Raw genomic sequence first — 16259 nt, 5'->3', positions numbered from 1 at the left:
TTCATCATGAAACGTTACAGAGAAAGGACCGGGAGGCTGGAAAAGGTCGCTAATCAAGTAGCACTCATTTTCTCTTGGTAGTGGTTAAAAGTTTTGAAAACTCGAGGAACGGTTTGTTTAGCGTAAATTTAATGGCGTTGTTTTTTAAAAATGTTTTTATTACGTTACGAACTTCTTACATGTTTTTAAAGTTCTTTTTCTTTACTTTCGCGAAAATAGAGCAGAATTATCTTCTCCTGCTAATGCACTTGGATAGTGCGGACCTAAGAGGAACAGCCAGAGATTATATTCCACAAAAACCCATTCCAGAAGATGACAAAGGCGGCAATGGAGAGATAATACTAACCAAATAAAGATAACCACTGCTTGAAACTTCGTTGCTATATGCTTGAGAAACAGTTTTTTTTCCAAAAACCTTTCATCGATCGATCCTGTCTTGGGTTCCAGTCCTTCCCCGACAGGTCACGCAAAAATTTTCTAAGAGCTTCGCAACATCACATCGATTTTACTCTTTTAGATCATCGGTGACCCCTAGTTTATAAGACATGAATCACTTACTCTTCTTAAAATCTACAAAATGAGTTGAAATGAAAAATTTACAATGTAAAAAGTTATCTTTTTTTTAAATTTTTCTTTCCGTGTGTCCTGAGTTCCGGAAATGGTTACAACAAGTAGCGCTTGCGAAAACGCTCGTTGAGGATTAACTCTATTGTTTACGACATCCCCAGCGGCATGCAATTATCTAAAAAACCCACTCCAATGTTTCTATGCACAGAAACATTGACTCTAATATATTATTTTTATGATTTTCAACGGATGAGTAGATGAGGCTACATCTCGTTATGATGACCTATCTGTCGATTTTCGAAATTAGGGCATTTTTCCCATTTTTCGGTGACCCCCCAATTTTTTGTCATTTTCGGAATAAGTAATTTAGGACCTAACTTCAGATGAGAAATGAAACAAATTTCAAAGTGGGAAGATTTTCGCGCGAACGTTTTCAAATGCGCTCCGAAATTCAGTATTAAAGTACCCGTAAATGATCGGATTTAAAGTACTGTTTAAGTTTGGTAGAATCATGAAGATCAAGTAAAGGAGAACCTTCGGAATGTGTCTCACTAAAGACATATCATACTGTTGAATAGTAAACACGATAAAAAATGGGGTCCAACACAAAGTGAAAGTCAACAGGACAATGGCAATTGTCTTCGTGACTTTGAATTCCCGCCGCAAGCTCATTCGCTTAAGCCTGTCTTCGTTGCCGCAGAAGTTGGCAGTCATGTGTTGCCTTCTTTTGAACTGAATCCAGATAGTGCGCAAAATCATGCTGTAACAAGTCACGAGCACAATAAGTGGGAACAGAAAACCTACTATGATCACTACCGTGTAGAATTTTTTGTTGGTATTCGTACACGAGCCGTAAGCGCTCAATCGAACGCCTGGCTCTCCAGGCCAAGCGATAATGGAAAGTGTCGACAGTGTGGCCGCGTACAACCACACGCCGCCAATGGCCAAAAACGAGCGCGAGTTGGTCATCTTTCTACGATAAACAAAAGGTTTGGTAATTTTCAAGTGTCTGTCAACTGAAATCACCGTCAGATTGGCGATGGATGCCGCCGCACAAGACACGTCCATCCAAATCCATGCCTTGCAGATCCAAACATCTTGTATGATCGTTACGATGGAGAGGATACGGAAGGGTAGGCTCACAGATGCGTATAAGAAGTCACTTACTGCAAGAGAAGCAATAAACCAGTTTGTAGGGCTGTGGAGACGCCGGTCGACGTATATGGCGATACAAACTAAGCTGTTTCCCAATATGGACACAATCATTGCAATAATGAAAAATACTAATAAAAATGTTTTCCAATCCCACCAAAAGTCATCAGATTCATATTCAGGAATGTCTGTTGCATTTGTCGTGTTATTCATGCTTGATCTCGGTGTGGATCAAATATGGCTGCTTGGTAAATGTAGACTGGCTCAACGTACCCTTGCGACGTTCTCCTGTCGTTACAAAATCTGTCTATCTTGATGCTTTTGTCCTTTAGTGGTACTCGACTTTCGGAGGTGATTTGACAAAAAATTTGCGTAGGAGGCCGCCCGTAAAGTAGAATTATGAAAAATATTTCCCTTGCCCTAAGACAAGTGATATGCCAGTAGGTATGACTAGTAATGGATGGCAAAAAAAGATTTAATTGTCTCCGTCAACTTGAACGATTTGCTTCCAGTTTTAGATGTTCGTTACTCCAGATTTCGGTCCTGATATATATTATGCTCTTCTGCCGCCGAATCACCTGAAAGAAAAATTGAAAACATTCATTCATTCAAAATATGGTATAGTATAATGAACAATTATTCCACGAGCGCACGTTGAGATCAGACGATAAATAGCCAGCGAGGTGCGTATAGCGCCAAGTTTTTCGGTTGCAGTGCGAAACGCATGTGTCTTGAAGCAAAAGACTAAAGAGAGAAAGAAATAGTAATGGAACATTTGTCTCTACGACAAATTGAAAAAGTCAGAGAAACAATGATTGAATGGAGCTAGAAAGTGGACGGTGCCGAAAGAATTATTTCAATGGAGCCATCTTTACTAAGTCCAGTGCTCAACAACGAAACAGGGTTACCTATCATCGAAATGAAGAAAAACCAAATGATTGTATTAAATTCTTCGAAGACAACCACACAGGGTCTGGGATCAATACTTCCAGCGAAACAATGATTGAATGGAGCTAGAAAGTGGACGATGCAGAAAGAATTATTTCAATGGAGCCATCTTTACTAAGTCCAGTGCTCAACAACGAAACAGGGTTACCTATCATCGAAATGAAGAAAAACCAAATGATTGTATTAAATTCTTCGAAGACAACCACACACGGGCTGGGATCAATACTTCCATTGCAATAATTATTATTGTTGTTCAAAAAATTACCACGAAGCATGATTCAAGGACAATTTTAATTATTATTTATGTTCTATACAATCGGCTCCCACGTCACAATGGAATAAAGATCGAGGGGGCCGAATAACGGGCATAGAGTTAAAGGAAATAACCACTCAAAAATTTAAAAAAATTCTCTTCTTTGTGTACTCGTCGCCACACTGAATATCCCAGAGTGCAACACAAAAAGGTACAAATTTGTTTATTCACCGGGGAGGGAAGTGCCAGACTAAATTGCAAAAAATTAATCCACAAAACGTTGACAAAAACCAATTTCACCTTTAAAATCGCTTGGTGACTTTTATGTTTTATTATATAAAATGAAACTTTGAGGTCCTTTGAAGCCGGAATTAATTTTTGGAGCCGTGAAATACTGATAAAGGGCGCTTTTTAGTAACTACAGAGGAGGGCTGTCCGGCTCAAAAATGGCTCTGTCTTCACGTTTTTGTGATTATAAACACATTTATAGAATCATCCGGTTGCAATTTGCTATTCATTTTTAAAACCTTTGACGTCCCCGTTGTTTCACTGTAAGTAAGCGTTTGTTCCGATAAAAACTGTGAGTTCGATCTAACTAGCCAATCAGGATGGATAATCACAACACAGCTTAGACAGCTGTGACTTGGTACGCCGCGATTGCTGTTTGTGGCTTTTATACTTAAGTGTTTGAGCACCCTCCGCTGCAGCATTTAGAAGCAAGAAACTGAAGAATTAAAGAAATGGCGTTCTTCGAAGGTGAAGCAAAAGATTCTGAACAAGTACACATTGGTGCAATTAATTGTGCACCGCCTTTCACTCACCAACGCGAAGACTTTAATACATGTCGAAATGGAATCGACAGACATGGTGAGAAGACAGTCTCTGTCGATCCTCTAAGCTCACGGGGGATTAATAACTTCCATATTTGGAAGGTGACTTCCATTTGGAGAGTGACATTGAATCTATCAAAGAATACCAATTTTTATCAAAGCTGTCAGGACGTTTTGCAAACTGTGAGTCATCAAGGCCATATGAATCCCGGCAACTTGAACATCATCAGTGACATGAAAACAATGAGGCAACCAAGCAACCCATGCTTCCAGACACTAGCACTTGTTTGGCGGACCATAATGACGAACTTTCGAAAGACTCGGTCATTGATTATGTAAGGGATCGGAAAGTGATGAGGAATCCGTACCAATCTCCTGCGATAGAGCAAGGGCTAAGTGAAGCATACACTGGGTTGCCTGTGGTACGTGTTACAGAAAATCAGAAGGTACTGAATTGTGTGGTATTAAAATACAGCATTCCAGTCTCCGAAGAATAACAAATAAAAGAGAAGCGAGAAATATTGGCTTCTGAGCTGACATGTTGATAATTTTCAAGTTCCCTCATAACTTCTTTTCACCACAAGTGTGCCCTCTGAGCTTCGGGCGGGGTTAGTGTCAGGATGGGAGACCAAAACAATAAACCCCTCATAAAACAGAAGCATCTGACCGAAAATACTATTAACGGTAACAAATGCGAACTCAGCAATGTACAGATTTTGTTAGCTTGCTTTATGCAAGCTTTATGCAAGCTTTATGCACTTACCTGTTCAGTTTAGAATACAGTTCAAATTTATCATGATCACTTTTAAAGTATTAATGGACAGGGTCCAATTTATTTACAAGAGCTTGTTAAATTGCAGCAGAATGGAGCATATAATTTAAGATCTAGTAATAAGGGTCTCATGCTGCAGGCACCAAATGCCATAACAAAGAAAACATTGGGCGATCGTGCTTATATGTGTGCAGCACCTAAACTGTGGAACAGTCTTCCCTATCACGTGCGCAACGAGAATGATTTTAGTAAATTCAAAATTTTACTGAAGACTCACCTTTTTAATTTAGCTTTTAATTAGGATTTAATTCTGCAGGGTTTTAATAGTTTTTTTACAACTTAGATAAGGTTTTATGATTTTTTTGTATATTTAAATAAGAGTTGTACTGTAATTTATTAGCTGATGTAATTTTTATATTTTATAATTGTTATGCGCATTTGATCATATGTAAATGGAATTTGCGCACTACAAGTATTAAACTATTATTATTATGCAAAACAAATATTGATGCAAAAGAAAATAACTATTGATACACAGTTTTTAGAAAGAGCAGAAGGAAGTTTCCGGGACGGTCGATCGAGAATAAAATATTTACGACATGAAAACAACATTAATTTTGAACCGTGAATATAGAATATAAAAAGTTACGATCAGCGACAAACATTTTGGGAGATTTTTGCTACGTTCAAATAAATCGCAAAATCGAAAGTGACATGCCGGAATTCAGCGGGCGCCGTGATTAAGTTACCGCGGCATGTTTACTCGCCAAACAGTGAAGTATCTGTGTCAAATGATGGCAAGATACCGGGTTTTTGTAAGTTTCTTTTTCTGTCAAGTGTTATAAAAGTTGACAATGAAATGAGCGAAGTCAAAACGAAGATCACAATCGCCCAACTCTTCCTTATGCAAAGTCAAAATTTACTCTCCAAGACGCGTACGACTTTATTTATCACCAGGAAATTCCAGCATTTTGGAAATAGCACCTACTTTATTATTCATCTGCGTCACAATTTTTCACTGATTTTGGGGCTCATTTTGTTGAAACTCAAGCACGCTTCCAACAGCCCTGTGAACCCTTCCTGCTTACAGAACAATACTAAAAAACTTCTCCCATATCACATTTCAACCTTAAGCTCGAAAATTCAATACACAACATGATATTATAATTCACAAGGGCAGTAAATACCACAGAATCCTTTTCCAGCGAAAATTTTATTGAAACAAACAACATATTTGCTCTTAGAGGCGAGAACCTCTTTCTATTTCATTGCGTGCGTGAAGACAAGAAACTCAATCGTGTCAAATTACCATGTACCTCAGATAAATACAGCTCACTTTGATTTCGGCTCGACGAGCGATAGATTGTTGTCGAAGTCCATTACTCGTCGCTTTTGTGATTCCAGGTGTTGGTTTTTCACCGCCTGCCTAGTTTATCCAACTGACTTTCCATTATTGAGCTCCATAAGGGTATATTTTGTTTAAGGATCCACTAAAACGCCATTCGCGTTACATGACTTTCGACGCCATTGCAGGCTAAGTTAATGATTCTACTGTGTCCACCAGAGAAATCTACGCAGTTCCACTACCCTCTCGATCCTAAGAAAATACCCGCAGAAGGCTCTATTCACAAAGACACCACTTACCAGGGGAGTGACACGGAAAACAAAAAAAAGAAAACGGAAATCTACCCATTTTCCGAGTGGGATTGCCATACGGCAACGCAGTAAAAAGTAGTTAATTTTTTATTGAATGACCATATTTAGGGGCGAGATGAATTTTGTGGGGAACACAAATCTATTTCAGTTCGTTTGTGCGCATCGACTGTGGCGGTTAGTGCTGGGACACGGCACTATTTTTCGTTCTATAGGATTTAGGGTTAGTGTTTAGGTTTACGTGCGACCTGCAGATTAGACCCGCCGTCCGAAATTCTGGTAAAAACGTGGACGAAGCTTACTTGAGCAGTCGTCGTCTGAATGTCATGGATTTCTGTATTCAGATGTATTCAAGCGAGTTATGAAGGCAGTGAACAATGTTGATTTGGGGGAATTCGGTGCTGGAAGCCTTCCCGGTGTACAGGCTCACGCTCAAACGCCAAAATCGCGAAGAATAGAAGTTTTGAATTGGAAAGGAAACTTGTGTTTTATCGGGGAAAGTTAGCAATTGAGGTAAAATAACTGCTGTTAGGTTCAATTTCATGATATCAGGATATCATGATAGCAGGAAAATGATAAGTGTGTGAATAATATTGTATGTGTCTGCCTGTGACATGCTGGGAAATCAATTAGCCCGGAATGAAATTTTACACAGCTACAATTGGGCATTCTAAATTTCCCAGTTCTCCATGAGTATAAAAAATCATAGTGGATTACTTTAAAATCAGAAAAGAACCAATTCACCTTTGCTGTTGAGAAAAGTATATGCCAGGCAAAACAAGTTGCATCTCGGTAGCCTGAAAGTTAACTGACAAAATAATTTGCCTGTGTTTAAATTAACAAATACACCAATACATCACTAACGTTTCATGTTAAACCGGAGAATTAGGGAAGCAGATGTTCGAAGGTGTAATAGCTGTTGAGTTTTATTCCTCAGTTATCGAGTTCCATGAGTATAAAACTTAAAAATGGTTTGCTTTAAAATCAGAAAAGAACCAATTCACCATTGCTGTTGAGAAAAGTGTATGCCAGGCAAAACAAGTTGCATCTCGGTAGCCTGAAAGTTAAGATATAAGTTTGCCTGTGTTTAAATTAATTTGAAATAAAGAGAATAAAGAAATAATTTTCCATTCCATCATTGCATGATGCTGGCCGTTGTAAACCGTATTTTAGAAAATATTTCAAATTGATTTATTGTGCCTCTGGGCTATTTTGACACGTCACTCAAAATTAATTTAAAGTAATTTGAGATATTTGTTGTCATTGAAAACTTTATGACGAAGTCGGCCCAACAAATGTGTCGAGATTAACACCTCCCTTTTCCTTTGTCTCTCGCTCTGCCTTTTTAGTGTGAGTCTTGTTACAACTCCCACTGAGATTTAGGTAAAAATTTTTTTACCTAAACAGCGGGGACCCACATTCCTGACCCAAGTTAAGCTCCTCATAAAGGGAAAACTGTTATTAGAAATGCCGTGAATATTTAATTAACAAAAAAGAAAAAGTAGAGATCAGCTGTGTTGTGATGTTCCTCTAGTTACTGACCTATTTTCCCAATTATCGACACTTTCCAAAGTAGCCATGGTTTTCGATCATGAGTAATCTAGCATGTTTGCAAGTGTACTGAAACTTTGGCAGCTTCTGAAAGTTAACTATTCTTTGCGATAAATGAGAACTTAATTAAAAGAACGAAGTCTGTTTCGCTTTGCGATCTTCTTTTTGTCCGCGGCTTTCTATTAGGGGAGGGGAGGGGGAGGGATAGCACTGTTAAAAACTGCTGGTGCACCGGCGAATCCTTAATTTGCCCCAAACCTTTTCTCAAAGGGGGCCACTTCGTCACGTCTATCAAAATTGACCAGCGACAAGGGGGACTGTGTTAAATGACATATTCATTATTATTTTGGAGGCGTTTTGAGTGACAAGGCAAACGTTTCCACACTATCCAAATAATTTTACTAATATAGAATACACTCTTTTTTTTTATAAGAATGTTGTTTTTCCGGCTCAGGCTGAATATTCTTATTTTTCTGCCGATTTAGGCTGAAAATATCTTGTATTGTTCTTAAATTATAGCTTATGACATTTCCGTTTTAGAATTTATTGGGGTATCAATTATAAGTGTTTGGTATCTAGATCTGTTTTCGCCAGGTTTAGTTATTTAAAAAAGAAAGAATTTGTCAAAATACTTTTTTGCGGTTTAGTTTATGTCTTTTGTGCTGTATGCTGTACATAATTACATGTACCGTTTAACGAACTGTCGTTAGCATTTTGCTATAGCTAGTTGGCTAGTTTCGCCGTTCAGAGAAAGGAATAAATAAACCGTTAAGTTAAAAACGTAAAATTGTATTGTATTTACAGATGTTTCAACACACAAAATTATATCTATCCTTTTCAAAAATCTCACCCTCGGCTTTATTCTTAAAATTTTGCAAATTTTAGCCTTGACATTCTTATAAAATGTATTCTTATAAAAAAAAGAGAGTAATTACTAAAAGGAGACCATTCAATTAATGATTTGTTTTTTTGCTAAGGCCCATTTAAATTAAACTATGCCGTTGTGTTTTTTATGCAAATATAGTCTTTTGGCAAGGTATGAAAGCGAGTAAGGAAGGCCTTTAGCATGCGAAAACAAAGATCTATGGAAATTACACTTACACGGAAAGCGTCAAACGAACCACTTTTGTGAACAGTTTTAGACAGATTTTGTGAACTTTCCAACGATTCGAACCTAACTTTCTTTCGAACCACCTCTCGACATTTTCATTTTGAAGTTACTCACTGAAATCGCAAGAAGCTCATTTGATGCGCAAGCCGTCTTCTTGCCGCCCTGGCAGTCTTGAACTCGAAGAAACCGATCATAAAATACTTTCGCCCGTCCGCTCATTCTTCAGTGGTGTTACTGTCCATTGATTAATCCTCATGTTTGTTGTCTCGTTTTTCTAGCTTTTGTTTCCGTTACATCGCGTTGCGATAAAAAAGTGTCACTTTTGAACGCGAAGCGTTTGTATTTTGGTGTTTAAAGAGCATACTTACATTCACATTTAAACATATTTACCTCCACTCTCAGTACGATTTTGCTGCGCGTGATACGGCGACAAAGTATGGATTGGTGCTGAAGCTTACCAACTTTGCAGCATCTCTATTTTCTCATCCAAGCTCATCCAGGAAGACGGCAAAACTTTCCTTTCGTTCGCAAATCTACTGGTTTGCGGTTAAAATTTTAAAATCTAATTGCAATTCAGAACGCATGCATGTTGGAGAGCAAGACTAACTGAATAGGGAACAGTTGGCGTTGTCTTTAAGTGAATGTTTGATACGCCGTGTTGCCCAGCAGCAAAACAGAAACATAATTAGCATACAAGTAATTCCAGGTGATCCACTTAAGTTGTTTTTCGCACCTACTTTCGAGACACTACTTTAAGGGGCTGTTTACATGGAGGTAGGAAGATCCTAGCACTAGGAAGATCCTAGAGGGCGGATCATCCTAGCGCCATATATTTTTTGTATTCAGTTTACAGGCAAGAAGTCGTACTTGGCCCTAGTGCTAGGATCTTCCTAGCTGTCAGCTAGGAAGATCTAGCCCTAGGAAGATCCTGGGTGTTCACGGTATTCAGCTGCCAAAGGTCGCCAATTTCGTCTGGCGTTGCCACAGGACGATTCTAATGATTCTGACGACCGCCGACAATATTCAGGACCAGTTTTGTTTCAAAGATGCACCGCCCAAACGTGAGGCACAGTGGAAAGTAACGTACGAGCAATCGATCGACAGCAATGTCGAAACCCGGGTGTCGAAAACGCTACGAGTCAAATACATCCGAATGATTTGAGAGATTGCCAGGAGGAAGATGAAAAGAAAGTTATTAAAGCTAGTAAGGGGAGTAGAAGGACCCAAATTACACGTTTCTTGTTCTCGCCCGCCATCTTGCTTTCATTCTCCACTTCCACCTAGACAGAAATTTCTGCATGTAAACCAAAGGAAACGTTGTTTCGCCTTCTAGGATCTTTCTACTGCTAGGATCTTCCTACCTCCATGTAAACAGCCCCTAAGGCAAGATCACGCCACTGCCGGGATCGGAAGATTTTCTGCTCATACGCTAACTGTAACGCATGCCATGTTTCGTCACAACTTTCTTTGTGCAACGATAGGAAGGAAGCAAAGGTGTAAAAACACGATACATGATTAAAAAAACACCTTTTCTCACACAATTTACTTGTTAACAGGATAAACGTTTTTTGTAGGTTCAGAATGTTTACCGTAGTAGATATCAGGAAAATTTTCTTTAATGAAAAGTTTTCCCAAAAATTACATCCAGCTCTTTAATGAAATGGTTAAAAACTATTTTAAACAGTTCATGATCTGCGCTTCCTGATCGTTTTCGTAGACTACTATCGGCAAACGATTTTCTTTGTTTTCAAATTAGAAAAACAACAAGAGGAACTTTTTCCGGAAAATTTTACATGCACACGGGGCCCAAGGAGTCACGATATGAACACGTGCGCGACTTTCCTGCGGTTGCACCATTTAAAAAGGTTTGTATGGCAAGTCAACGGTTTTGTTTAAAACAGCATAAAATATGATGTTCTGTGAACGAAATAGCCTTACATTGTTGCCGCGATTTATTCGGTATTGTTTGCCCGTGTCTGAAATTGTTTTGAAGCGTTTTCGTCGAGCTAGCGCTAATTTGGTATTCCTTCGCTGGAACAGACGTGTTCCACTGTTGGAATGCAAAGCTAAAGCTAATATTTTGGTCGTTGGTCGGGAGACAAAGAATTCAGGTGAAGCCAAGCCGTAAAAAAAAAGAAAAGGCCTACCTGAAACTGAAGTTCTCGGGCCAGAGGCCCGTTTCTTTAAAGTCCGATAACTTTTCGGGCCCGAAAAGCCATTTGCGAAACTGGCAACCGCTTGTTTTGGAAAGCCGATCTTGTAACATGTTTTAAAGGTGACAAAAAGAAAAATTACCGTGAAGTTTGACGACTTGAGTCCCTTCCGTTCTTGAGATACAAAGGGAATTGTGACACCCGAAAAAAGCCCGTAAAGTTTCGGGACTTTCGAGAACGGGCCCCAGGTCTTTCAAAATTTACTCCAAAGCAAGCCGATAAATTATTCTGTTAATGATCATTCAATCGATATTTTTTGTCAGCTCCGTTTGAATACATCTAATATCACAACTTAGGTTGCCACTTTATGTACCAGTCAAATTGAAGCTTCAACATCCCCCCCGCCGGGCATACCCCGGGCATTTGACCCCTTTTCCTGCCCGGGGGGGGGGGGGGGGGGGGAGGGATTTTGATCATCTTAGTCTTCCCGAGGGCGGGGCATTTGATTACCACTCATAGGCGGTGGAGAATTTGATCGCTAGCCTCGATTTCATGTTACGTTTCCATGTCACGTATTCTCTTCGTGTTTCTCTGCTAGTAGAACATTGGTCTGGTGTAATACTTACATGCAGTTGATCTACATAGACATAACCTTACTTTTATATTAAAGGTTTATTGATAATAATTCGACATCAAAATTTGTCAACTTTGTTATTGGTCCCTTTGGATATTTATGCCTGTTACCTGTCCTCCTTGTGCCTCATGCCATGTAGGGTCCTGGTTCTCCTTGGTGTTGTTAAACCATGTTTACATACACAGCTTCAGAAGCATAAAAGAAGCCACTGAAAAGGTAAAACGGTAATCTGGTAATTTCCCGGGGTTGGGGGCATTTGATCACCTGAAATGGACCTATGATGAGCCATTTAAAAAACTTTTTGGCCAGAGGAGGGTGGCATTTGAACAAACATTTTCCAAATTCAAATTCCCGGAGAGTTGCCCGGGAGGGGGGGGGGGGGGGGATGTTGAAGCCTCAATTTGAATGGTACATTACTTTGCGTCACAACGATAAGAAAGCTCGCCAATTTTTTGACGTCACGCCCGCGTCTTGAATGTCAGTTATGCTTCATTTGATTCCTTTTGTATCAGTATATTGTTAGATTTGATTCCTTTACATCTGGTATCTGGCAATGAACTATCGCGTTCCATTAAACCCGATTCCACAACGTGCATCGATATGAGTTTTGCAATATGGCATACCAATTAGCGCCATAGGCGAGATGCAATTCATTGCCTAAAAACCAGCCATTTTCCGACATGTACCTAGATGTAGGGAAAGGCCGCAGATAGCCATGTGTTTTTTGGAGTGGTTAGGCAGATTAAAATGGCGAGCGACTGGCTTGGATGCATCCTTGTCATTCTTCTCAACATCGCGAAGGTGTTCGCGGAATCGGTCACCTAGTCGTCTACCTGTCTCACCAATGTATAATTTATTGCATAACGTGCAGGTTATGCAATAAATGACATTTGCGGAGGTACATGTGAAACGATCGGTGATCTTAACAGATCGCTTAGGCCCCGATATCTTGCTAGTGTTAACAATGAAAAGACAAGTTTTGCGTGGCTATCCTGTCTCTGTGGTCAAAGCGGGCCATCATCGCGCCCAACAATTTGATCGACAGTCATCACTACAAACGTCACAAAAAGATAAGAATGACAGAATTCCATTCACCCTCACTTTCCATCCTCATAATCACGCAGTCAAAAGCATCATTCTTAGTAATTTTAAATTACTCCAAAATGATCCCGAGACTGGTAGAATCTTTTCGCAACCTCCACTTATTTCATTGAAACGCGACAAAAACGTAGGCAACTTTTTAGTTAGAAGCGCGCTCAAAACTAACGAGCAACCCGGCACTTTCAAATGCGCACGCTCACGATGCAAAACTTGTCTTTTCATTGTTAACACTAGCAAGATATCGGGACCTAAGCGATCTGTTAAGATCACCGATCGTTTCACATGTACCTCCGCAAATGTCATTTATTGCATAACCTGCACGTTATGCAATAAATTATACATTGGTGAGACAGGTAGACGACTAGGTGACCGATTCCGCGAACACCTTCGCGATGTTGAGAAGAATGACAAGGATGCATCCAAGCCAGTCGCTCGCCATTTTAATCTGCCTAACCACTCCAAAAAACACATGGCTATCTGCGGCCTTTCCCTACATCTAGGTACGACGGAAAGCCGCAAGAATCTGGAACAAAAATTCATCTTTCAAATCGGCACCCTTAATCCTCACGGTATTAACGAACGCTTTTCATTTAACTAATATATTCCTATTTTTCACGTTGCCATGTTACCACCAATAGCGTAGCTCCTACTCTACTATAAAACTACACGTAACCCATAATCCCTCGATTCGCTCTGACGAAGGGCTAACGCTCGAAACGTCAGCTTTTAGAATCTCTGTACGGTGGCCAATTTACATTATCAACTCCGTTGATAAAACCAAATTTTTGTCTTCAAAAGGAGTGTCAGTGACCTACGAGTGGAGGCGTATTAGTTATATTAGCTAGGTCCCACGTTTTTGGTAGTAATTTATTATTTTTCATTAGAAACAAAACGTTCTTACATTCCTTAATTCAATAAGGTTCAACTGTCGGAAAAATATAACAAATTTGACAACGTCGAGAGGAGAAATATGGAAAATATATACACATAACAAATGTCATTGAACTAACGCCCACCAAACTACAGACATGCCGGGATGTTGAAAACTAGTAAGATCGAATTGGATCGGTTCAGAGTCTTATTTGTGGAAAGTCCCGTAACTTTTCGAGTGTCACAATTCCCTCTGTATATTAAGAAGGGAGAGGATTTAAGTCATCAAGTCTCACAATTATTTTTCATTTACTTAAAAGCCCGCAGCTTTTCAAAACAAGCGAAATGGCTTTTCGGGGCCGAAAAGTTATCAGGACGTTCGAGAAACGGGTCCCAGATCAGTCAAAAAAACCAGATTGGATAGGAGAGCTGTAAATCCCTGCACAAAAAACAATCTTAAGGTCTTGTCCATAACCTTGATAGCTCTTCAATTCAATATAACAATTCTTGTAATGATGAGTTAAGCTCTTGATACATGGCATCTACCAAGAGAAATGAATTACGTGTTTTCTGGTTTCCACATTGGCTACAAAGAGCAACGATCAAAACTCATAGACATTTTTTGTCAATCTTCCACGCTCACTCCACACTCACTCTAAAGGAAAGTTGCCTTGTAGTAATTAGTGAAATGGACTCCGTGTTGAACTAAAGCTTTGATTTCTTTTTTTTTTTTTGCCTTTTTTGTATCCGGTGGGCTATGTCGATGTCATACGGTTTGACACATACTACAATTGCATTGATTTTTAGCAAAGCTGTGAAGTCTAGAAGGCATTTTCCAGTGGTCCCAGCTCGGGGACGCCAACAAGTTTGAGGTTGCAATTGTAGAAGTAACTATACTCTTGGATGGCCCCCGAGACTTTTGATACTTCGGTCGATAACTGCTTCAGTGATTTTCCAAGAGTCACTGAGATATTTTGTTCGGGGCCCGGTCTCTAAATTTATTAATATGATCATGTTCTAAGGACTTCGTTGCAATGTCGTTGCGTCAGGATCCGATGCCCTTGCAACATGGCAGCCAGCATGATTCTTCTTCAGGTTCTTGAACTTTCTTGAGTTGCGCAAAAACCTCTTCCACTTTTTCCTTTAGCTTCTCATTCTCAGATTTTAGTAACTACAATGTATCGTTAACCATTTTAAACTTGAAAAACTTTGTTGCGATACAACAAAGTCATACTATCCTGGAGCTCTCGAAACTGCATTCGCACGCTACACAAGCTTGCAAAAATTGAGTTTCAGATTTGAGGTCAGATTTGAGTTATCATGGTATCCTCGATCAAGGAGGACTGTCGATCTTCCTTCGGTCCCTCGTTCCGATTGTGATTGCCATTCTCCGATGGTGGAGTTCCGCGTTTTGCAAAAGTGGCTTGAGAAAAGCTTGTTAATGAACTATTGTGTTGACGGGCCCCTTTCTCCCATATGGATACAACTATCTTCTTAAAGGCTCTTCGAAATTCAGTATTAAAGTACCCGTAAATGATCGGATTTAAAGTACTGTTGAAGTTTGGTAGAATCATGACGATCAGGTTAAAGAGAACGACCGGAATGTGTCTCACTAAAGATATATCATACTGTTGAATAGTGAACACGATAAAAAATGGGGCCCAACACAAAGTGAAAGTCAACAGGACAATGGCGCTTGTCTTAGTGACTTTGAATTCCCGCCGCACGCTCTTTCGCGTAAGCCTGTCTTCCTTGCTGCTGAAGTTGGCACACATGTGTTGCACTTTTTTAAACTGAATCCAGATAGTGCGCAAAATCATGCTGTAACAAGTCACGAGCACAATAAGTGGGAACAGAAAACCTACTATGATCGCCACCGTGTAGAATGTTTTGTTGGTATTCGTACACAAGCCGTGAGGGCTCAATCGAACGCCTTGCGCTCCAGGCCAAGCGATAATGGAAAACGTAGACAGTGTGGCCGCGTACAGCCACACGCCGCCAATGGCCAAAATCGAGCGCAAGTTTGTCATCTTTCTACGATAAACAAAAGGTTTGGTAATTTTCAAGTGTCTGTCAACTGAGATCACCGCCAGATTGGCGATGGATGCCGCCGCACAAGCCATGTCCACCCAAATCCATGCCTTGCAGATCCAAACATCTTGTATGATGGTTACATTGGAGAGGATACGAAAGGGTAGGCTCGCAGATGCGTATAGGAAGTCACTTACTGCAAGAGACGCAATAAACCAGTTTGTAGGGCTGTGGTCGATGTATATGGCGATGCAAACTAAGCTGTTTCCAAATATGGTCACAATCATTACAATAATGAAAAAGGCTAAAAAAAATGTATTCCAATCCCACCAAGAGCCGTCAGATTCATATTCAGGAATATCTGTGGCATTAGTCGTGTTATTCATGTTGGATCTCGGTGTGGATCAAGTGTGCCTGCTTGGTAAATGTAGACTGGCTCAACGTACCCTTGTGACGCTCTCCTATCGTCACAACTGAAATCTGTCTGTCTTGATGCTTTTGTCCTTCAGTGGTACTCGACTTTCGGAGGTAATTTGACAAACAGTTTGCGTAGAAGGCCGCCCGTTAAGTAGAATTATGAAAAATATTTCCCTTGCCCTAAGACAAGTGATATGCCAGTAGGTATGACTAGTA

General features: G+C 39.9%; 2 protein-coding genes across 2 annotated transcripts; both read right to left on the bottom strand.

Annotated features, from left to right (window-relative positions):
• Positions 1-1948, bottom strand: LOC138050778 (D(5)-like dopamine receptor). The gene has a single exon (XM_068897065.1). It carries the CDS (start codon positions 1930-1932, stop codon positions 970-972), a length of 963 nt encoding a protein of 320 aa, XP_068753166.1. The 5' UTR covers positions 1933-1948; the 3' UTR covers positions 1-969.
• Positions 1949-13892: 11944 nt separating this feature from the next.
• On the bottom strand, positions 13893-16012 carry LOC138054547 (D(5)-like dopamine receptor). The gene has a single exon (XM_068901064.1). It carries the CDS (start codon positions 16010-16012, stop codon positions 14900-14902), a length of 1113 nt encoding a protein of 370 aa, XP_068757165.1. The 3' UTR covers positions 13893-14899.
• Positions 16013-16259: the final 247 nt, after the last annotated feature.

Source organism: Montipora capricornis, chromosome 1 (assembly GCF_036669925.1).
Source record: "Montipora capricornis isolate CH-2021 chromosome 1, ASM3666992v2, whole genome shotgun sequence".
Lineage (NCBI taxonomy): Eukaryota > Metazoa > Cnidaria > Anthozoa > Scleractinia > Acroporidae > Montipora > Montipora capricornis.
The sequence above is the reverse complement of the archived record's forward strand: the minus strand, read 5'-3'. Positions and strand labels throughout refer to the sequence as shown.